Below are 25,073 nucleotides of genomic sequence, written 5' to 3' on the forward strand. Positions count from 1 at the left end.
CCTCTTTCTCTTCTGGTGTTTTAATCCTAGGACTTCAACGTCCCCCTCAACCACTTTTGGATACCTCCTCTGGGACGTTGGTATAACATATAGAGTGCTCCATCAAATCAAGTCACAGCTGTATGGTCCTATGCTACAGGATACTGAGTGTATGCTAAATTCACACAACAAAGCCTACACTTACTTTTCTGTCATTCACCAAAAGCACTCCAGGATTGAAAATTTCTTCCTCTTCCAGGCTGACCTTCCATTTTTGCAATAGGGACAAACGAGCCCATGGTGCCGTATGACCACAACCCTATCACCATCACATTACTGTTCCCTGAGAACAAATATATGAAGTCTTAATGCAGCCTTATTTAAGGACTCTATTGAGGTGCAACACCTCACTTCTTGTTGTAGCAATCATGCACACAGAGATGGATGCGGTCATCCATTTTGCTCCAAACCCCTCCATTTTGTATCTCTCTCTCCCAAATCAGCTTTCCTCATCCCCCCTCCCTCTCTATTGAGTGACACGTGGTCTGTTTGATGCAGATCACAGGCAGCAAACTCATTGGGAGGGTGTGATGGTTATAAATCTCACAACTAGCTGGTGCCCCTCTGCCTACGAGACTCTTGCTGGAGAAGGGGCCATAACGCCATAAACCGAGCCCTCGCTGAGCTTCAAAAAACATTCCAGGGGGTCGTAAAAACAGACTTACATTTTAATACCCAGTTTTCCATATAATTTTATATCTCCAAATAGGAAATAATTACACAAACATGGAACACATATTCGGATGGCTCCCGTTAAGGCAAGTTGCCTGGTATATTACACCCCCTATCTGACATACACAGAAGAGCAGAAAATCAAATCTCCTTAACCATTCAAGCAGATATTTCATATCTAACCATTCAGCAGATGATTCTAGGTATTAATCTACTCGTGGATAGAATGTTATATGTACCTAGGAAATGTTATTGGCCATAGTATAATTTGGGAAGGCTTTGGTCAAAGCCTGAGCTCCCCGCCTACACAACCCCCTGCCCAAATGAGGCGATTGGTTCTCTGTTTCAGGGAGACACCCTGTGGAGTTCCTAGAAAAGCTAAGCTGAGTTGAGTGAGTTGAAGAATTCTATCTTCTAGACAAGCTGATCCTTTGCAGCCACATACATTCTATCTTGAGCGTTTCTGACAGGGTACGGTTTTACAAAGCACTGTTTTATGCTTACTTTTGTAGTTCAGCATGTATGTACTTATTTGTACTTACTGTCTAGCTTTGTTTGGCATGTGAACTCTTGGACTAGTGTATAATGCCACTGTTAAAAGTAATGTTGTTTGTTTAGTAAAATACTTATGGAGCAAAATAAAAAACAAAAACACAACTATCCAGTCTAGCTTGTGAAAAGCTAGAAAAAAAAATTGTCATTAAAATTATATTCAGCATATTGCTATTTAAAAGACAAGTTTTGGTTAGTGCATATAGGTTTCAATTTTGAAACTTGCATTTGCATAAATGCTGCTTAGATAAGTAAAACAAACCATAGAGTTTCAAATCTGTCAGAACTTCCACCAATTTATAATGACTGACCTGCATTGGAGCTCATTTTAAAAGATTACCTTAGTTGCACCAAAAACTGACTATAGATCAATGTTAAAATTACTAAATGTACTTTTTTTTTATTAATAGAAAGCAACTCAATATTCATCTATGGTTGAAATAATGAGGCTGATATTGCACTCTCATCGTTTCTAAATCTTGGCTGATAATGGAACATTGGTTCTGTGCCAGATATAACCTTCTTTCAATCAAGAAAGGGAAGTGACCTTGATATTTTCTTTTATTACAGTTATATTTAAATTAGCAAAGATTTTCAGGTCATGGATACCCATAAAATGCTCCTTTTTTCAGCTCTTGTTGATTGGAGTGAAAATTAAACATCCCTAATGTATGGTCATTAAATCTTATATTAACTGCCAAAATACTAATTTTAGAAATGAAAATTAGCAGCAACTCAAAATTTCAATGGAATTAAAGGCTTATGAATAATTGAATGAATCACTGTACAATAAATGCATATGTGCATAGAGCAATTTAAAGGTAGTTTGTGTATTTATTCTGCAGTCAAAAACTTATTGTGCCCAGTGAAAAAAAAATGGAATGAGCCAAATGACTTGGAAGAAATTAAGTTATATTATTAATGTTTCTAATTATCACACTACCTGAGGCAAAATGTTTTAGTGATTGATTGTTTTGATTACTTGAAGTAATCAGAAGGTAATCAGGAGGTTGTTTTACCAGGAGAACACTCTAAGAGTACCAATATTTGACTGTAAGTTGGGATTACATAATGTGATGAGATATGATGGTCGAACACTTTGTCATAATATAATTTACTTGTAGGCTGCAAGATTTTATTATTTCATGATTGGATTGATTAAATATAGCTGAAATCTAATTATGCCTTTTTTAAGCAATCAGGAAGATAAATTTATTCTGGAAAAGATACTGGGAATTTTGGATTTGTTATGTAAGTAGATAGATACAAGTCAAATAGCTCTAAACAGCTTTTCAGACATTTAAATACTCCAATAAGATCCAAAGATGTCAGACACTTATGAAAGCGTGTGATGAATGATCATTGTAATTTTCAAAATGATTATGAAGATTTACCTGAACATCTTAGGGCTCATTGTCATGGGCAACAAGACTCACCAGTGTGTGCTTATGCTTTTGGGAGTGGCAGATTTTCCATGTAGCCACAACTAGCAGCCTGTTAAAAATCAGTGAAAGGAGAGGGTCTTTCCACATATTCCACAGGGAAGAATACATGTCCTTGGATACTATGGGGTTTATTTACTAAAGCTGGAGAGTCCAAAATCAGACTCCCTTCTGCATAGAAACCAATCAGCTTCCAGGTTTCATTGCCAAAGCTTCATTGAACAAGCTGAGGTTAGAAGCTGATTGGTTTCTATGCAGAAGGGAGTCTGATTTTGGACTCTCCAGCTTTAGTAAATAAACCCCTATATGTCTGTGTTCAGCATAATGCATTATCATGTTACACATGCATTGATGTTTGTTTGCCTTTAAATAATTTGTTCTTTCTTTAAAACATAGCTAGGGGATGCTCTATGTAGTTAGTCCTGCCTTTCTTTTTCATGCTTTAGTCTTCATTCATCATGTGTGCTGGAGCTAAACACACTATGATTTTTTTGACCTATCTGATGTTCATCTGTTATTATCTACAAAAGTTTTTGGATTAAAGCTTTCGATGATCTGCAAGATGTCATTTGGATTGAGTCACTGTCTGCCAAGCTACTAGAATGTACATTAAGCTATCTCACCATAACTGGATCAGTTATAGAGATCACACTTTCAGTTGTAGGTTACTGAAGCAGAACAGTCAAAATAATCTCATTTAGCTCCAGTCAAGGAATCTTTTATAGATCCAGTCAAAAAAATAATCTATAGATCTGGAATACATTATGAAATGTGATATCACTCTGCATATACAGCAGTTTAGGACAGTGCATTCATTATCAAACAAGTCTGTGCATGCCTGCAAGCTAATCACAGCAGGTTACAGCCTATCAGAGAGCAATAATCCAGTGTTTTTCTAACTGATACAGCCTATCAGAGAGCAATTATCCAGTGTTTTAGTCTGGGACTGTCATACAAATCAATGTGTGCATTATTTTACTAAATACATATACATGTATTCAGAAGAAGCTGCTTGCATTGCCACATGCCATTATGATTTCTGCTTATAATACCTTCTCAATCAAGTGACACAGAAGGCTGGGTTCTCTATGTGCTGAATGTATCAAAAGACTCAAAGCTGTTCATATTGACAACCCTACTGCAGGTCTTAATGATGCTTGGGACAGACCTGAACATACCGTCGGCAGCCCAGAGGTCATTGAGGATGCTTTATTTAAAAGGTTGCAAACCTTTCCACAAATATCTGGCAGAAGCATCCTGAAATTTCAAAAGCACAGTGACCTTCTGTTGGAGCTTCAACTGAAGTTATAAGGAAGAAAATAAAGTTTCCTCTCCTTCCTTTTCTGACTTCAGTGAGTTCATTAGGATAACTAAGAATGATACAAGTTTCTCCTTTGGGAAGTTCAACCCTCTCAGTCCAATTTCTCCAAGGTTTGTAAACCCACACATTACACGTAGAGATGTGAGAGGTCCAGGGTCTGTGAAAAGGACTGATATTCTACCCAAATGAACTCCAGTCCCTGAAAAGACTGATCAGAAAAGAAAATCAAGAACCCAAATCACCAATGTCCTCATACATAACAGACCATACTGGCTTAGGACATGTATTGACTTTAGAAATAAACCTTCATAAGAATGCAAAGAGATTTTAAAGAAATTTGGGGTTTGCTTCAAATGCTGTACTTACACAGAACACCATGCTAAAGACTGTAAGGCCACTAATAAGTGCATGGAATATGACAGTGATGATCATGTGCAAACGCTTCATCCCACTCTGTCCATAGCCTTCTTACGGCAAAGCATGGTGCGGATGAGCAAACACCAAGCAGTGCCTCATACTCCAGTTTTCTCTACATGTTCAGATGTCTGTGGAGAAGGGCTCAAACAACTGGCTTAAATCTCTGCCTACAGAAGAAGCAATTTATCTTAAGAGAACTCAGGGTATGCCAACCTCAGACTTCACAAAATTGTCTCTAACAGTGACAAAGTAATGAAAGCCTTTCCTCCTGATGATCATACTGTTAGTGAAAAGAGATTCAATCTAGGAATGGATCTTTTCCTTACACAACAAGCCCTCCACAAAACAAGGAATTCTGTCTGCTGTAAATAGCACCCATGATTCTCTGGGTTTCATAGCGCCCTTTACCATTCAGGGTAAGATATTTCTAAGACAGCTTAGTTTTGAAAACACAGATTGGGATACCCCATTACTCACAGAGAAACAACAAAGATGAAAATCATGGAAAGAGTTCCTGAAAGCACTCAAACACTTCAGATACCATGCTCTTACATTTCTGCATCCCTAACAAGTGCCACCAGAAGAGAGATCAATGTTACCTCTGATGCTTCAATTGATACAATAGCTGTGGGAGCCTAACTCAAAGTTATAGATCCAAGAGACAAAGTGTTGGTTTTGTCCACAGTAAGACCAAGCTGACTGCAAAACCAGCACATACTATTCCAAGTCTTGAACGTTGTGCAGCCGTATTAGCCATTGGAATTGGTAAGCTTATAAAATAGACTTTGAAATAGGCTCTCTTCATTTTTACACAGACAGCAAGATAGTGTCAGGATACATGCATAACCAAACAAAACAGTTCTATGTGTATGTCAGTAACAGAGTAGAATGCATTGGAAGGTTCTCCAATTCCTATCATCATATACCTATAGACCTCAACCCAGCTTATCGCAGCATCCATGCAGGAGCAACTACTGCATTTCTAGGGTCTTTTAATTGGCTTAAAAGGCAACGTTAAAAATAAAGTGACAAAAAATCAAAGTGACAAAAAATCAGAGAAATCCCAGAAAATATATATATATATATATAATTAAAGTCCCGTGACAAAATTAATCAAATTAATTTATAATATATTTTCCATTTGATTCTTCCGTGTTACGGATCCCTTCACCATCCACCAGTGCAGAAATCAACATTAACCGCACTCACCAGATAATGGTGAGTCACACGCCTTTCAGGATTGTTAAGGGCTCCTGGACCCCCTTTACTTTCTCTGAGACCTCCAAGTGCTGTTTCCTCTCATGTCTAGGTACCTCTTCTGCTTACTCCTCTCACCGAATCCCCCAAAGGAAAATCAGGAAGAAGAAAAGACCATAGCGTGATACCGCAGTAACTTCTCCTTAAATTAATCTCTCCAGACCACTCACATTCTTTTGCGGGATATAGCCCGCTTTTTATTCAAAACAACAGCGATTCTCTTCAAAATTAATCCACTTTTCATGTACATCGATTATATAAGGATTATATAAGGACCCCACAGTTTAGTGTGCAGCAGGATGGCAGACCTCAGCTACAGACTCTTCTCCTTAGACTAAGATGGCCCCTTGGAACGCACCGCTCGGCGTGCGCTCCACTCACCGGAAATGACGTCAGACGACGGACCAGGCAACCGGAAGTGCGTCAACGCGTTTCGCCCCACCCACAGGGCGTTATCAAGGTCTTGATAACGCCCTGTGGGTGGGGCGAAACGCGTTGACGCACTTCCGGTTGCCTGGTCCGTCGTCTGACGTCATTTCCGGTGAGTGGAGCGCACGCCGAGCGGTGCGTTCCAAGGGGCCATCTTAGTCTAAGGAGAAGAGTCTGTAGCTGAGGTCTGCCATCCTGCTGCACACTAAACTGTGGGGTCCTTATATAATCCTTATATAATCGATGTACATGAAAAGTGGATTAATTTTGAAGAGAATCGCTGTTGTTTTGAATAAAAAGCGGGCTATATCCCGCAAAAGAATGTGAGTGGTCTGGAGAGATTAATTTAAGGAGAAGTTACTGCGGTATCACGCTATGGTCTTTTCTTCTTCCTGATTTTCCTTTGGGGGATTCGGTGAGAGGAGTAAGCAGAAGAGGTACCTAGACATGAGAGGAAACAGCACTTGGAGGTCTCAGAGAAAGTAAAGGGGGTCCAGGAGCCCTTAACAATCCTGAAAGGCGTGTGACTCACCATTATCTGGTGAGTGCGGTTAATGTTGATTTCTGCACTGGTGGATGGTGAAGGGATCCGTAACACGGAAGAATCAAATGGAAAATATATTATAAATTAATTTGATTAATTTTGTCACGGGACTTTAATTATATATATATATATATATATTTTCTGGGATTTCTCTGATTTTTTGTCACTTTGATTTTTTGTCACTTTGTTTTTTCACTGGACTCATAATTTTATATATATATATTTTTGTATCAACATAATTTATATATAATTTATTATATATAATTTTATTAGCACATTTATGTTTTTTTACACTGAGTAATGTAATTGATCATGTGGGTTTGCGCTGGTTTTCATTGTTAAAAGTTTTTGGTCCTTTGTACCTGTGCACAGCTGCATCTCACGGGGTTTTGTATGGTAAATAGGAAGTCCTGAGCGCTGAGGTTTTGTTTTTTTACAACGTTAAAAATACACTGATCCTTTAAATACCAAGCTTTGTGAAGCCATACATGAAATTGCTGTAAAATGAAAGTTGTTTATTTTTATTTATTTTTTTACAAACATCTGCTGAGCATCGGTGGTAGCGATGGAAATGATAATGGGTAAATATCTACAGGGGAAGGGTCAGACTCATTGCACCTGTAGGTTGTAATTGATGTGGATGTACATCATTGGATGAGATGACTGACTTCCCTTGGAAAATGAACAGACTTTTGCCTTTAGCAAACGAACCACACTGTGCTAAGAGATCCATTTTTGATAACAGCAGTTAGTACAGTTGCTGTATGATAGGGGAGCAGCAGTAAGGCAAAAGTACAGGGCATACTACACATACAATACTGTGTACTTCAATTAACGTGTTTCATTATTCATGTGTAGCATACTCACAAATGCTTAAGCAACATATAGCAAAAAATAGCAAACTGAAAGTATATAGAATTTAGTAAAATAAACTTGCCACAAACACAAGTAGCTTTAACACAGCATATGAAGATAATTACCTGTACCCATATATATATTTAGCATTTTTTTCACACAAATAGAGCTTTCTTTTGGTGGTATTTAATCACCACTGGGTTTTTTATTTTTGCACTATAAAAGAAAAAACAGCAAACTTTTTGAAAAAAAAAGGTTTTCTTTGTTTCTATTATAAAATTGAGGCTGCAATATTAGGCAGCACTGATGGGCACTGTAAGGCAGCACTGATGAGTGCTGATAGGCTGCACTGATGAGGCAGCACTGATGAGGCGGCACTGGTAGGCATTGATGAGTAGGCACTAATGATGCTACACTGATATGAGGTACTGATGGGCACTGATAGGCGTCAATGATGGGCACTGATAGGCAGCACTGAAGGGCATTAATAGGTAGCACTGAAGGGAACTGACTGACGGCACTGATGGGCACAGATTGGTAGCATTTCGGGGCAGCACTGTTGGGAACTAATGGGCAGCACTGTTTGGCACTTATGGGTAGCACTGTTAGGCAACACTGCTAAGCATTGATGGGCATCCCTGTTTGGCACTGATGGGCAACACTGTTGGCCACTATTGGGGCTGCCCTGATTATCAGTGCAGATGTCTGCTTTGACAGTTGCCAGTTACTGAAAGTACTGCTGATAGCCGGTACGTTTATTTACACAGTGGTCAGCTGTGATAGGACCCAGCTGATCAGGTGGAAAAAGGCAGCTGTAATTGGCTTTTTACCATGTCATGTGGTCAGCCGTGTCCAAATGACGCAGCGATCACAGAAAGCGCCTGGTGCGTGCTGCTGGGGGCATGCGGGGGGGGAAACATTCTAGGAGGATGTCATATGACACCCTCCCAGAACTGGACTACCGTGCTGTAGCCGACATTCGGCTATAGCACGGCTGTAAAGTGGTTAAAGATAATAAAAAAAAAATATCAGGTGAATACATCTCTGGATCTGCTAATTTTTGGGGAGCCATGGACAATGAGAAAGGTGAGTATTCCCAGATTTTTCATTTTTTCATGGGCATTTTACTAATTATATTTCTCAACAGATTTACTTTAATTCTAACAATTAACAGGTACTTCTGTTGGTGGCAGTGATGGTGGGCTGAACTTAAATGAGAAATAGGAAGGCAAAGATCACAAATAATTAAAAATAAAAAAAGAATACAAAGAAGCATAAATAGGATTATTGATAAAATTAAACTAATTTGACTTACTCAAGTGTTGGCCGTGCATGTGACCATCCATACAGATTGTGCACATCGTAGTGCCTCACTGGGGTGCCATCAGGAAGGAATTGTTGACTGTCCATGCATATTGTCTTGTGATTTAATCCCATATTTTTTGAGTCCAAAACTGCAAAACAACAAATGTTGAGCCAATATCTGTATTTACTTCTATTATTTTACATCAACACTTACTTAAGCTTACTAAAGTTAGTTTGTTTTAGGTTCAGTAGAGATAAGTTTTAACCCTTGTTCCAAAGGCACATCAGAAACTGAGAGGAAATCTCTCTCCTTGTAGATGGCTATTACCAGAACAGATGTCCAAAAGGCAAAAAAGGTGTTTTTTCTGCTTCTAGAAGCTGAAGCTTGTATAAAAAAAAAAACTTCTAGCCTACAATACTGTGCATGGACACATAATTTAACACTATTTGCTTCTAGGGGCAAAAAAGAAAAAAAAACACTCATAACCAACTGCTAAGAGCTTAAACATAAGCTAGTGTGCATGAAGCCCAAATCTGTAGATACTGTTGACTTTTATATCACATTTCAATACCCAATCATGTAATCATAAATAAATAAACAGCAAAAAAACAGGATCCTTGCATGCCAATGATTGGATAGTTGAACAGAATTTTACCTTTCACTTTGATAGATTCACTCAACTATTTTAGTAAATTAGTTTCTATATATGATCACCCCTAAACTTAAATTTTTTAAGATACAATATTTGCCAAATTCTTCTTTAAATACCTGCTGAACATTCATGTATGCATTTTGGAGAATACATTTATACAAGCCATACAGTATCAAACCATTTCTATATTTTGATTTTCAGAAAAATGTTAAAATACTGATAGCAGCCTCAAGCTCTCTTTCACAACATGCTGGAAGATGTACACACCTAAACATACACAGTATACATAATAAAAACATATGCAGCGCTAAAAAAGACTCATAAATACATCATGCGTTTGATAAAATTAAAATTAAAAATAAGTGGTGGCTAAAGTGCTTAAAGTGAAAACAATGTTGTCGACTCCGTGCTCATAGGTGGATAAACTTTATGCACTCACCAGAAAGCGCATTGTATGCGCATTTGAGTTGTCAGCCCTCCTGCTGGTTAGAGGAAGGAGCATCTCCATCAGAGTGACAGCCTGCTAGATGATCTACATTGCCTCAGCCTTCTAGTACCAGGAGTGGTCTGACAACTCAAATGCGCATACAATGCGCTTTCTAGTGAGTGCATAAAGTTTACCCACCTATGAGCACGGAGTCGACAGCATTTGCATCTATTACTGGGACGATTGATATATCACCTGAGGACGTTGTTTTCACTTTAAGCACTTTAGCCACCACTTATTTTTAATTTTAATTTTATCAAACGCATGATGTATTTATGAGTCTTTTTTAGCGCTGCATATGTTTTTATTATCTATATTGTGAAGGTTTGGGGTTTGTACCTTTATGCCAGCTGCTTACTATTCATCTCCAAGCGCTCGTTAATGTTTTACTGTTTTGATTACACGCAGTATATATACATTGGATATAAAAAGTCTACACACCCCTGTTAAAATGTCTGGTTCCTGTGATGTGAAAAATGAGACAAAGGTAAATAATTTCAGAACTTTTTACACCTTTAATGTAAGCTATAAAACTGTACAACCCGAATGACAAACTGAATGCTTTAAGGTGAAGGGAAGCAAAAATAAAAAATTAAAAAAATATGGTTGCATAAGTGTGCACACCCTTAAACTAATACTTTGTTGAAGCACCTTTTGATTTTATTACAGCACTCAGTCTTTTTTGGGTATGTGTTTATCAGCATGGCACATCTTGACTTGACAATATTTGCCAACTCTTCCTTGCCGTCGCAATCTGACAGATTTGGAGTGTTTTTGTATCTCCTGTGCATAGCCCTCTTCAGATCACCCCACAGATTTGCGATCGGATTCAGGCCTGGGCTCTGGCTGGGCCATTCTAAAACTTACATCTTCTTCTGGTGAAACCATTCCTTTGTTGATTTGGATGTATGCTTTGGGTTGTTGTCATGCTGTAAGATGAAGTTCTTCTTCATGTTCAGCTTTCTAGCAGAAGCCTGAAGGTTTTTGTCAATATTGACTGGTATTTGGAACTGTTCCAGAAGAAGAAAAACAGCCCCAAGCATGTTGCTGCCACCACCATGCTTCACTCTGGGCATGGTGTTCTTTTGGTGATGTGAAGTGTTGTTTTTATGCCAAACATATCTTTTGGAATTATGGCCAAAAAGGTCAACCTTGGTTTCATCAGACCATAACAGATTTTCCCACATGCTTTCGGGAGACTTCAGATGTGTTTTTGCTAAATTTAGCCGGGCTTGCATGTTTTTTTCATAAGAAAAGGCTTTCGTCTTGCTACTGTACCCAACAGCCAAGACATATGAAGAATACCGGAGATTGTTGTCACATGTACCACACAGCCAGTACTTGTCAGATATTTCTGCAGCTCCTTTATTGTTGCTGTAGGCCTCTTGGCAGCCTCCCAGACCAGTTTACTTCTCATCTTTTCATCAATTTTGGAGGGACGTTCAGTTCTTGGTAATGTCACTGTTGCGCCATATTTTCTTCACTTGATGATGACTGTCTTCACTGTGTTCCATGGTGTATCTAATGCCCTGGAAATTCATTTGTACCCTTCACCTGACTGATACTTTTTAACAATGAGATCCCTCTGATGCTTTGGAAGCTCTCTGCGCACCATGGCTTTTGCTGTAGGATGCAACTAAACAAATTGTCAGGAAAAACCGACTAGAACAGCTGAACTTTATTTGGGGTTAATAAGAGGAACTTTAAATGATGGCAGGTGTATACTGACCAATACTTAACCCCCCTGGTGGTATTCCCGAGTGTAGCTAGGGGTAAAGTTTCAGCACCACATGCGGTAACCCCGAGCTACACTCGGGATTACCCTGCAGCGTTGCTCCGGGAACCCTTCTGCACTTACCTTGTCCTTCGCTCCCGCGATGTCCCCCCTGCAGCGTCCCCGGCCATCTCCTCCGGCCGATGCTGGCATCTGTCTTCCGGGTCCCATTCCCTGCGATGTCGGGACGTAAGGGGACGGAACTGGGGGGAAATTTAAAAATGTAAAAAAGTGCCATTCACTAAATACACTAAAATCACACAATATAACAATACTGTATCAAAGCATTTCACATACATTTTGTCCTGAGTGCTTTGTCCTGTACCCTGCCTGCATTTTTACAGTTTTTTCTGCCTGTAAAATGAGAAATGTCCATGGCGTCCAAAAAGCATTCCTTTATGTCAAAAGCGGTTTTAGACCAGCTAGAGAACAGCGATAGTAAATTAGAACTACTTACAGAATTGAGTGATAATGATTCGTGGGGAAATTCGTCATCAGACACTGAAAAGGATTTTGCGACTTTGCTCAGTGATCTGCGAACTTTGCACTCTATTTCAAATTTCAGTGTTTTTGGTTTGATTATATTATTGAAATAAATGTATTAATATTATATTATTATTTTTTATGATAATTTATTAAATTATAATTTATGATTTTGTGTTTCAAATTTTAACATACCCGGGATGTTTACTAGACTCTTGTTCGGACAGATTTCAGTGAGTTATTCCTAAAAATTACAATTAAAAAACAACATATTTCCATGCAAAAAAATGTACCGCTTTGAGCACAGAAATACTGACATAATCAGACCACTAGGGAGGTTAACAGGATTTTGAATGTGATTGTTTAATTCTGAACACAGCTACATCCCCAGTTATAAGAGGGTGTGCACACTTATGCAACCGCATTATTTTAGTTTTTTTGTTTACTCCCCCCCTAAAAGATTTCAGTTTGTTTTTCAATTGAGTTGTACAGTTTATAGGTCACATTAAAGGTGGATAAAGTTCTAAAATGATTTATCTTTGTCTCATTTTTTTACATTACACAAACCTGACATTTTAACAGGGGTGTGTAGACTTTTTATATCCACTGTATGCACCAAAGCCACAGGCATAGAGTTATAAACATAAAGAACAGTCAGTCCAGACAGTCACCTTGCCTCTTGGATCACATGCAGCCATAACAGAAGAGCAATGGAGGATCAAGGGTGGAGTTCCAGTGCTGGCTAATCCAGTGGAAAATGAACAACAATCACACAAGGTTTTTAATCCATCCCATGCCCTCTCTTTTCTAACAAGGAGAGCAGGCTTGTTGCAGTCTACCCCATTCACATAAGATTTTGCTCAGGTGATGGCTACTGCCAGATCACTAACAGGTAAGATATTTAAAGCAAGTGCAAACTAAATATCCAATATGAAAACAAAGATTTTACATGGCATGTAAGGGGGGAAATTCAAGGTTTGGTTTCGGCAACCAGTGACTGATCCATGAACAAAGCTTGCTGGTTCATTCATGTCCTGTAAACAAAATATACAAAAAATACATAAACTCACTAGAACATAGGAGCTCCCATTCAGAAATATATGCAAAATATACATAGAATATCAATCTATTTGAACTTCTTAAAGAGTAGAGGATATTCATTTAGCAAAGTAAGTGTTGCTGAATAAGATTCCCACATTCATTAGAATTTACTTTTACAAAGTGAACATTCACTTTGCTAAGGGAACAGCCTCTACTTGTTTAGTAAGTCAAAACTATTAAATATGTGTAACACATGCATAACACCACATCAGTGTTCCATTTCAAGTGTACTGATTTATCATTGACTTGGATGGATGGATTGATGGTAAGGTGCACATTTTTTTTTTTACTGGGCAAGCAAAAACAGTGACTGATGCTACTTCCTATCTACTTTCAATCACATCAACATTTTCTACAATAATTATAACATTGCTATATAAAGTAAAAAAAAAAAAAGAAACTGAATTTCCATAATTTCTAGTGATAAGTGCACCTCGGAAATCTAGCACATATGATTTGTAAACCTGAATGAAGCAGCCAAACTTACTGGATAATTGCTACATTTTATAAGTAATAACAAAGAGAATCAAACTTTTACATGTTTAGCTCTGGTTTCTTAGTTTAAAAGCATGCACAGAATAAGCCATATGAAGCTCTAGTTTCATGAGTATTAAAGAATATATCTGTGCATTATCTACCTCTGCTTTCTGCAACTTCTGCTGAACTACTATGGGGTTCTGAAAATAGACTGCTTTTCTGGTGGAGTGAGCGATCAACAGTGATAAATATCCATTACTATGGAACAACCCAACAGCCTTCTGACTTTGAAAACGAATTTGATAAGCATTGCTAGGGAATTCCTTTAATCGTATTATCAAACAATGCAAATACCTGTATACTAAATAAAATCAAGACTTACAATCCATATTCCATCAAACCGAATATATTTTTCTCGGAATTCTCGCACTTCTTGTTTCCACCATTCTGCAGTGACATTTTTGAAAAAATCTGGGAATGCTGTGTGGGCTCTAAATCGCTAAAAACAACAAAAAAAATCATTACCCTAAACCTATTCGATATACACAATATGTAATGTAGGTTACAAATCTCTTTGAAAAAGGAGAAGAATCTTCTAACATATATATACATATATATATATACACATACACACTATATTGCCAAAAGTATTGGGTTGCCTGCTTTTACACGCACTTGAACTATAATGGCATCCCAGTCTTAGTCCGTAGGGTTCAATATTGAGTTGGCCCAATCTTTGCATCTATAACAGCTTCAACTCTTTTGGGAAGGCTGTTCACAAGATTTAGGGGTGTGTCTATGGAAATGTTTGGCCATTTGTGAGGTCAGGCACTGATGTCGGATGAGAAGGCCTGGTTCGCAGTCTCCACTCTAATTCATCCCAAAGGTGTTCTATCAGGTTGAGGTCAGGACTCTGTGCAGGCCAATCAAGTTCCTCCACCCCAAACTCACTTATTCATATCTTTATGAACCTTGCCTTGTGCACTGGTGCACAGTCTTGTTGGAACAGGAAGTGGTCATCCCCAAACTGTTCCCACAAAGTTGGGAGCAGGAGATTGTCCAAAATGTCTTGGTATGCTGACACCTTAGGAGTTCCCTTCACTGGAACTAAGGGGCCAAGCCCAACCCCTGAAAATCAACCCCATACCATAATCCCCCCTCCAACAAATTTTATACTTGGACAATGCAGTCAGGCAAGTACCATTTTATTGGGCAACTGCCAAACCCAAACACATCCATCTGATTGCTAGAGAGAGAAGTGTGATTCAACACTCCAGAGAACACATCTCCACTGCTCTAGAGTCCAGTGGCAGTGTGCTTTACACCACTGTATTCAATGCTTTGCATTGCACTTGGTGATGTAAGACTTGGATGCAGCTGCTCTGCCATGGAATCCCATTCCATGAAGCTATCTGTGCACTGTTGTTGTACTAATCTGAAGGCCACATGAAGTTTGGAGGTCTTTAGCTATTGACTCTGCAGACAGTTGATGACTTCTGCACAGTGTGCGCTTCAGCATGCTCTGTCATTTTACATGGCCTACCACTTTGTGGCTGAGTTGCTGTTGTTCCCAGTTGCTTCCACTTTGTTATAATACCACTAACAGTTGACTAGAATATTTAGTAGCAAGGAAATTTCACGGATGGACTTATTGGACAGGTGGCAAACCATGGTACCACAATTGAATTCACTGAGCTCCTGAGATCGACCTATTCTTTCACAAATGTTTGTAGAAGCAGTCTGCATGCCTAGGTGCTTGATGTTATACACCTGTGGCCATGGAGGTGATTGGAACACCTAAATCTAATGATTTGGAGGGGTGTCCCAATACTTTTGGCAATATATATATATATATATATATATATATATATATATATACACACACTATAATGCCAAAAGTATCCACGGCGCCATGATAGTTCATTGAAAATTACAAGCTGACAGTCACAAAGGCTGCCTGGACTTGTAGGGACTCATTCACAGAACTCCGTGAATGAGTGATGCAGCTGTGTGGGCGGAGCCCCACATGGCCACGCTGTTTTCAAATCTGACAGATAGTACGGGGACATCTCTATAAGGGTGGCTATATTGGTCGCTGATTTTTTTTTTGTTTGAAATGTCAGAAATGCTTATTTGTAAATTGTGGGTTGTTTGTTTATGATTACTGATCTGTTTACATTAACAGATGAAAATAAACAAGTGAGATAGGAAATGTTTCATTTTTCAATTAGCTGCATAATACTTCAGCACACCAATAGTTGCCCAATAATTGTGCACACATACATATTCTCTTTTTTTTTCCATTAATATTTTATTGAATTTTTCATTTTATCTCTTCCATCAGTTAAAATTTCAACATAACATTATTCCATTATTTTCCCCCAACATACAAAAAATACAAAACTCCCCTTTCCCCCCACGCTATTCCAACCTTTACCTTACCCCTACCACCCACCCCCACCTCTCAGCATCTTTTCTCTCTCTTTTTGGAGTCCTGGGGAATACATATATTTTCCCTCTATACAATTTCAATTAACTTAACCTTCTTAAACGCCTCCCAGTATTTCCAGTTCTCACGGAAACACTCCACTTTATCCTCGTCTATATAGTACAGTTCTTCCATCCTATATATCTGGTCTACCGAATGGGGAAAGAACAAAAAGAGGGCGCACAGGCCTAGTGCATTACCATAAAAAATGTTTAATAAAAAATAAAGTAGGTGTTGTACTCACAAACGACAATATAGTCAAGGCACATCATAAAAGAACAGCTGGATCAACACCGCGCTGAGTAACAGTCCGCAATTGGGAGTTTAGACATCCAAAAGGCTGACGCGTTTCGAGGACTTGCCTCTTCCTCAGAGCCCCCTAAACTCCCAATTGCGGACTGTTACTCAGCGCGGTGTTGATCCAGCTGTTCTTTTATGATGTGCCTTGACTATATTGTCGTTTGTGAGTACAACACCTACTTTATTTTTTATTAAACATTTTTTATGGTAATGCACTAGGCCTGTGCGCCCTCTTTTTGTTCTTTCCCCATTCAGTATATTTGGATTCCCCCGGTCCATTTGAGGGCAGCAAGGTGTGCATGTTCCAGGACATTCTTAATGTGGTTGTAGCATCGAGTCCATCCCCAAGCGCAGGAGCATTTGTGTTTGCTGGTTCTTTGATATCTGGTCTACCCTCCTAATCCAATCAGATATTTTTGGTGCTTCTTGTTCCATCCAGAATTTAGTAATCAAACCCTTTTGCACTATATTAATTCAGCATAGCCCAGAATTTTTATACCTGTCAACCGTTAACTCTGTGCCATATAAGAGACATACACTGGGTTCCTTTAATATTTTTATCCCAGTTATTTCTTGTATCAAATGAATTACTTCTTCCCAGAATTTTTGAATTTTTTGACATTCCAACCAAATGTGACCTACTGTGCCATTCCCCACATCCCCTCCAACATAAAGGTGATTTATCCCTATTTTGTTTGTGTACTATATTTGGTGTCATGTACCACCTCGCCAAACATTTATAATTCATCTCTACCTCTTTCATGCTCACATTACCGTGTGTTAGCTTGTAAATCTTTTTTTGTTTATCCTCCTCTATTTGTATTCCTAATTCCCTCTCCCATCTCTCCATGTATGCCGATGCCATTTTTGTTGTTAACTTAGTGAGAATTTTATATATTTTCAAAATTCCATGTTTCCCATCTCCCCATGTATTAAACAAATTTTCAAATGGGTTCCATTGTTCTTTCTTTCTTAAGGGCCTAGGAAGTTTTTCTATAAAATGTTTTATCTGTAGATACCACCACTCATCTACTGTAATGAGCAACACCCTCCTCCTCTTCAGTTCTGATAGGGGCAAATTTCCTCACCATTCATTAGATCTCTTAATTGGGCATCTCCCTTCCTAATCCATCTCCCTGAAATCTTTTCATCCCCTGGTGGAAAAAAAATCGGTATTTACAATAGGCATCAACATAGAGTTAAATTCCCATCCCATCTGTCCGTGCATTGTGTCCCAAGCTCTCAAAACAATTCTTGTGGATACACTTGTACTTTCTTCCACTCCACGAAAGTAAGGTGGCAACCATATTACCCTATCCAAATGTGTTTTACTTAAAGTGTTTTCTATATTTATCCAACTTTTCCCCTGTGAATTGGGTGTCCAATCAAAAATACGTGCTATCAATACTGCATTATAATATCTTCTAAAGTCAAGTACACCTAAACCCCTGTTTTCTTTGTCTCTAATTAGAACATCATAACTTATTTTAGGTTTTTTATTTCTCCATATGAACTTTAGCATAATTTTTTTCATTATCCTAAAATACAATCCTGGAAGCTTTATTTTGATCATCTGGAATTTATATAAAATTTTTGGGACGATTACCGTTTTAATTAACTTTATTCGTCCTATCCATGATATACCACCTATCTCGAACTTTCTCATTTCCTCTTTAATTTCATTTTAATAATGGAATATAATTAACTTTGTATAGGTTCTTCCAGGAGACAGCCAAATTTATTCCCAAATATTTTAGTTCTTTCTCCTTCCAAGAGAAATAAAATTCCCTTTGCAAGGCCTCTCTCTCTCCTCTTGGGAGATTTATATTCAAAATTTTTGTTTTAGTTGGATTAATTTTCAAATTAGACATTTCCCCATATTCTTTCAGTGTCTTCATTAATTGGGTAATGTTATCCCTGGGTTACCTACGTAGAAGAGCATATCGTCAGCATACGCTGCAACTTTATGCTCTGTCTCTCCTATCCTAATTCCCTTAATATATATGTTTTTCCTTATTTTCGCTAAAATGGATTCTAAGGACAGTACAAAGGGCAGCGGTGACAAAGGACAACCCTGATGTGTCCCATTATTCATCTTAAAACTTTCTGATGTTTCCTCATTAACCTTTATTGCAGCCAATGGTTGACTGTACAATTTCCCTATCTATATTCTCATTCTAGGGCCCACCCCCAGGACTTTCAGTGTATCCAACATATACCCCCAATCTACTCTGTCAAACGGTTTTTCAGCATCTAGTAACAATACCGGGAATTTTTCTCTTTTACTTTTTTGTATAAGCATTATTAATCTTAATCCATTATCCCTGCCCTCTCTCCCAGGGAAAAACCCCGCTTGGTCCATATGGATCCACTCCGGCATTAACTCCTTCAGCCTATTTGCCAGCACTTTTGCATACAGTTTGGTATCTATATTTAGTAGGGATATCGGCCTATAACTAGAGCACTGTGTATTATCCTTCCCTTCTTTTGGTATTATTATTATTATTATACAGTATTTATAAAGCGCCAATAGTTCACTCAGCGCTCTACATTACAGAGGGGGACAGAACATGTGACAGAACAATACCAATACAATGGAAAACATGAGGGGATTGAGGGCCCTGCTCTTTCGAGCTTACAATCTAGGAGGGAGGGGATGGTGGCACAGGAGGAGATAGCTGTAGGGGATGGAGTGGTAGGAAGAGTGGAGAAGGTCGGCAAGTTAGCAGAGGGTGGGGTAGGCTTCCCTGAAGAGATGGGTTTTCAGGGTGCGCCTAAAGGAGAGGAGAGTAGGTGATAATCTGATGGGTTGGGGCAGGGAGTTCCAGAGGATGGGTGACACCCTGGAGAAGTCCTGGAGGCGGGCATGGGAGGAGGAGACCAGGGAACTAGAGAGAAGGAGGTCTTGTGAGGAGCGGAGTGTCCGTGCTGGGCGGTACTTGGATATTAGGTCAGTGATGTAGTTCGGGGCAGTATGGTGGACAGCTTTGTAGGTCAGTGTTAGGATTTTGAATTTGATCCGTTGCGCAATCGGAAGCCAGTGGAGGGATTGACAGAGGGGGGTGGCAGAGATGGAGCGGTTGGAAAGGTGAATGAGTCTGGCAGCCGTATTCGGGATCGACTGAAGTGGGGATAGCCAGCGGCGAGGCAGGCCAGTGAGGAGGGAGTTGCAGTAGTCGAGTCGTGATATGATGAGGGAGTGGATGAGCTGTTTAGTGGTTTCTGGGGTTAGGAACGTGCGTATTTTGGCGATGTTGCGGAGGTGGAGTCTGCACGAGTTTGTTAAAGATTGGACTTGGGGCTGAAAGGATAGGTTGGAGTCCAGAATGACACCAAGTACTCTGGCCTGCGGGGCGGGTTTGATGGTAGCGTTGTTCGATGTGATAGAGAATTCAATGGGGGGTGGTGTCCGGGCTGGGGGGAAGACAAGAAACTCTGTTTTGGAGAGGTTCAGTTTAAGGAAGTGGAGAGACATCCAGTCTGATATGTCACTCAGCAGGTGTGTGATTCGGGCGGAGACCGAGGGGGTGAGGTGGGGGGGTTGAGAGATAGATTTGTGTGTCGTCGGCATAGAGGTGGTAGTTGAAGCCGTGAGAGTGTATGAGTTGGCCAAGGGAGGAGGTGTAGATGGAGAAGAGAAGGGGCCCGAGGACAGAGCCTTGAGGGACCCCAACAGAGAGGGGGAGTGAGGGGGAGGTGGTAGCATTATAGGTAACGCTGAAGGAGCGTTGTGACAGGTAGGATGAAAGCCAGGAGAGAGTCCAATTTAGGCGTCTCTGATATCGATCTGTCCATTATATTATTCAGAATTTTGCATATTATTTCCATTAGGTCTTTCCCGTGTGAGATCTCTGGCACTCCTCTTATCCTTAGATTACATCTCCTATCCCTATTTTCTTGCTCTTCTATCCTATATGGCAGCTTTCTTTGTTCTCGTCTCATTTCTATCATCCATTTTTCTAGTTTCAAAATATGTTGGGCCTGTTCTTCCAATTTTCCCTTTGTTTCTTCCACTCTTGCTATCATTTGCCCCAGCTCTTTCTGAATTAGCGTCATTTCTTGTTTTATTGATTTTTCCAGATTTTGAAACATTTCTGCTATTTGTCTTTTATTTGGCATTTGTAGTTCCTTTTCTTGTTCTACCACCTCCCCTCTCCTTTTTTGACTACTATTGTCCATTTCTAGGGATAGTCTAGGATTTTCTTCCATATTGATTTCCAACACACTCCTTTCACTTAATCCTTGTTGTCTTTCTGGGGTCAGGTTTTCCTGTGAGGGTATATATTTTCTAATTGTGCCTGTTTGGGAACTCTTGAGTCCACCTCCTTTAGCTATTTTGTTTTTCATTCCGTCAAAACTTTTGAGTCACTTATCCAAACCCTGTGGGGAGGATTAATTATTATACGATCCCAAGTATCGTTTTAAATTCTCCACCAACAAGCTCTTATTACTTTTTTGTACCTTCTTCTACACCCGTGGGTAATCTCCCCCTGTATGTTCACCTTAAATACAGTTCATTCAATTATTTACTTCACGCAACACATTTCATTACTCCGTACAGCTCTCTCACTCACCCTCTTCCCATCCTCTTCTTCCAAATGGGGTGGCTTCCAGCTCTTCCTTCCGTGGGTTGTGAGCTTATTTCTCTCCAGCCCCTCCATCTGTATTGCGCCTTTACTTTAGTTTTTTAGGGGGATATTCCCCTGCAGGGTTGCTTTTCTTACGGTCTGCACTCTGGCTTATCAGTGGGAGAGCCGGCATCTCCCTCTGCTTGGGAATGCCGGCCGGCTTCTCCTTCTCCCATTACTCCCTTGCAAGGGCTCACATGACCACTTCACGTCTTCTGGCCTCCCGGCAACCAGCTGGCCCAAAAGGGGAGCTAAACCGTCCCGCAGCAGCGGTCCCCAGCCGCCTCGTCCTCCTCACCGACCGTACCGCCTCGGCTTGTCTCTCCTCACTCTCGGGTCTCCAAGAGGCACACACCCAGAGGTAGGCTTTACTGGCACATCACATTTCCCTCCAGGGCTTGATAAAGGACAGGTGGCTGCCTTTACAGAGAGTGCTTACATTGCGCTCTCCTTCACCACCATGACCAGGCTCCTCCCTCACATACATAATCTCTTAAGAAACCTTACTTTTATGTTCCTAAATATTCAGGTTTGAGGTTTATTAACATTTTGGATTGACCAAGAGCACTGTAATTGTTTAATAATGAAATTAATCTTCCAAAATACAACTTGCCTAATAATTGTGCACACAGTGTAGTGGCGCCACTTTCTAAGGCCTTGCTCACTTTCAGCATCATTGGTTGCTAGGAGCAGGGACCTTGATAATTTTGACTTGGTCTTATTTACCTCCAGTTTTGTTATCTAAGGACTGCAGGTACCGTAACTCTTTTTTAAATCAGTGCAGCTATAGTGCCACTTTGTAAGTTGTGCTATTAAAACAAAGATGAATCTTCTACATGTTTTGGTAAAGCTACGGAAATTGGTGACAAAGATATTTGAATCTGGAGTAGGCAATTAAAGGGCAATGCTACCAGGAAAGCGTTGTAAGTGCTTTACTAAATGCACCTGATTGTGTGTTAATCTATTCTGTCATCTTTACTAAAGGAGTATTTTTTCCTTTGCAAAGAAATTTTCACTAAGCTAAGTGAATGAGGTGATTCTGTGCTGACTTCAATCATCCAGTCGTGTGCAAAAAAAATCCATTTTTCCCCTCGTTTTTTTCTTATTTTTATAATGGGTATTCCTTGCAAAGTTAATTTTAAAAACATTTATTAAGCTAATTGAAAGTTCCCTGCAATACTACTTGTAGTAAATCAACCCCACTGAATGTTCATGCATACAAATAATAAAAGAAGGATGAGGAAGCAGGGATTCCTTTTCAGCCTTCAGTGTCACCAAACAAATATACTTGCAAAAATAAACATCAACTTTAGCATATGAATTTAAAAACAATGTTGAGCAAGCAGATCTGATTTTTATGCCACAATTGTTTTCCAGAACAAATACAAGTTCAGCTATTCAGCTCTCAGATAAGCTGGGTGTTTACATTGATCACATTGGTATGTTACTATATTTAGGATGAACAATGTTAGGATATATACCTGAACCTGTGTGTCCCAGTCAAGTGAATTATCAACTTCAACATTAGGTAAATCTGGCCAGACCTGAAAAGAAAATAAGACATAATCAAAATGAGACAACCTCCTTGTTTTTCATGTAACTGGAGTACCTACTTCTTTTTCTAACATTTTTCCTCTATATTCTCTCCTTCTGTGGAGTTTATTTACTAAAGGAGAAGAACACGATTACTTTGCAAGGGCATTTTCACTTTGCAGGGGAGTTCTCACTTAGTGAGTGAATAGTTAGTGAAAATGTAGTTGTGCCAACTTCAATCATTCAACTGTGTAAATAAAATGACTTTTTTTCCATTGTCCTTGCAAATGATGGAGTACTCTTTGTAAAGCAAATTATACTATAATCACTAAGCTAAATGGAAATTCCCTTAGTAAAAATTCAACTGCAGAGTGAACATGCTTTATTTCTTTAGAAAATTAACCTATATCTCTCTGTTTAACCACTGATTTGTCTAACATTTTCTTTCACCCAAAACATTTGAAATAATTAATTTTATGGTGGGATTTCAACTGTGAGTTATTCACAACTTTCTTGCAATATGCCACTTTGGAACTTAATGAAGAAACGCAAACATCCACTAAAACTCATATTTCAGGTTGGTGAAGATGAATATGAGTTGATATCCTTTCCAATTTGTAAGAAACTGAAGGATGCCAAATAAATTCATGCCAGATCAGGCGAAATTCCCAAATATGTGGGAATCTGTAAATCTGCCAAGTCTTGACTAATTTTTGTTTGGTTGAACATATTTGTTTTCAGATGATAAGCTGAGTGGTACTTTTAGGGCCCGTTGACACTGTTGAATTCTAATGCACGTGTTTCAATGTCCTAAAATGCATGGTTCCAACTTTCTACAATAAAACTAATTTTTTCCTGTGATCTGGTTACCAATCTTACAAACTAACAGAAGCAGCCAGCACAACAATTTGTTGATATCACATGCAATAAACCAGAAAAGCGCGGCACTTATCAATGAAATTGCACAATGTGAAAAACAATACCAGTGAAAATACATATATAAATATACAAAAAATTATTTGTGCCAAAACAATGAGTGTATATATGGTATCCGTGACAAACACACAGTAAGTGCTAAGTATAATATAATATTAATACGCACACAACAGTCTGTGAGCAATCGCAACGTGCCCAAGAACAAATCCAATATTGAACATGTTAACACCCTGAAAGCAAGTGCTATTGACCCCAGTTCTTCAGTGCAAAAATACAGGATTATTTACTAAAGCTGGATAGTGCAAAATCAGGCTTAGTACTGCATAGAAACCAATCAGCTTCTAACCTCAACTTGTTCAATTAAAATTTGACAATAAAACATTGAGGCTGATTGGTTTCTTTGCAGAAGTGAGCTTGATTTTGCACTCTCCTGTCTTAAAGAAACCCCAGTCTCTTGGTAGTAAACATCTCCACCTGGGACAAGACAGCCCACATATACTGCTTACCAGACTGACATGATCCCCCCAAAATGAGTGGGCATTAGAACTTGTGGAATCAGCCCCAAGCATCCATGGCAAACTTAATTTTTTCCTATATGGATACCAGACTCACAAACAGCAGAAACAAAAAGGGAAGCATAGGCTCATAGTATAGTAAGCAAGAAACCTCCTTCGTTAAAAATCTTAAAATATGCACTCATATTAATTTAGGTGCTGTTTTTTCCATAACATGCAAAAAAAAAAAGTTTCTAACTTTTGCATTAAAAAATATTGTGTGATTCCATCTCACTGCTGTAGTGCAGTTCATTTTGAAAAAGATAACATCTTCATTTTTCTATGTTTGTTGGAACACAGAAGTCAATGAAGTCAATGTCCGTTCATCAAAAGGCATATAACATGTTTTATTTGTTTGTTAGCAAAATGTATTAACAAATTTGGGGCAATAGCTGTTAACACAGTCCACTCAAAATTCTAACTTCAAAAATGCATTGAAAACACAGAACACCACAAAAGCATATCATTACACAAAGGAAATACATGTTGACAGCTGACAATGCACTTGGCTAACCGTAAAAAAAAAGAAAAAAAAAAGCACTTATGTGCACAAGCTTAGATCTGAATGGGCCCAAAAGACTTCAAGCTCCGTTTAAGTGGTCATTTTGTGTCACTGGTTGTAGAGATTTAAATATTCATCTAGAAATTATAGTTACAGTTGCAAGAAAAAGTATGTGAACCCCTTGGGATTACATGGAGTTTTGCATGAATTGGGCATAAAATGTGCTCTGAACGTCATCTAAGTCACAACAACAGAAGAACACAGTCTGCTGAACATAATACTACACAAACATTAGATGTTGCCATGGTTTAATTGCACATAACA

The 25,073-nt window shown here is 39.0% G+C and overlaps 1 protein-coding gene across 2 annotated transcripts in view; it reads right to left on the reverse strand.

The window, feature by feature from the left end:
* Positions 1 to 25,073, reverse strand: part of SI (sucrase-isomaltase) — a 302,245-nt gene that overhangs the window by 34,129 nt on the left and 243,043 nt on the right. For both annotated transcript variants that reach the window (XM_089675454.1, XM_089675455.1), the window contains exons 56-59: positions 22,706 to 22,768; positions 14,191 to 14,307; positions 13,180 to 13,264; positions 8,844 to 8,982 (exon numbers count right to left, since the gene is read on the reverse strand). In XM_089675454.1, coding sequence (XP_089531580.1) covers positions 8,844 to 8,982; positions 13,180 to 13,264; positions 14,191 to 14,307; positions 22,706 to 22,768 — 404 coding nt within the window. The remainder of the gene's footprint in view (positions 1 to 8,843; positions 8,983 to 13,179; positions 13,265 to 14,190; positions 14,308 to 22,705; positions 22,769 to 25,073) is intronic.

This window comes from Staurois parvus, unplaced genomic scaffold (assembly GCF_062004578.1).
Source record: "Staurois parvus isolate SC_StPar_1 unplaced genomic scaffold, SC_StPar_1.0 ptg000155l, whole genome shotgun sequence".
Classification (NCBI taxonomy): domain Eukaryota; kingdom Metazoa; phylum Chordata; class Amphibia; order Anura; family Ranidae; genus Staurois; species Staurois parvus.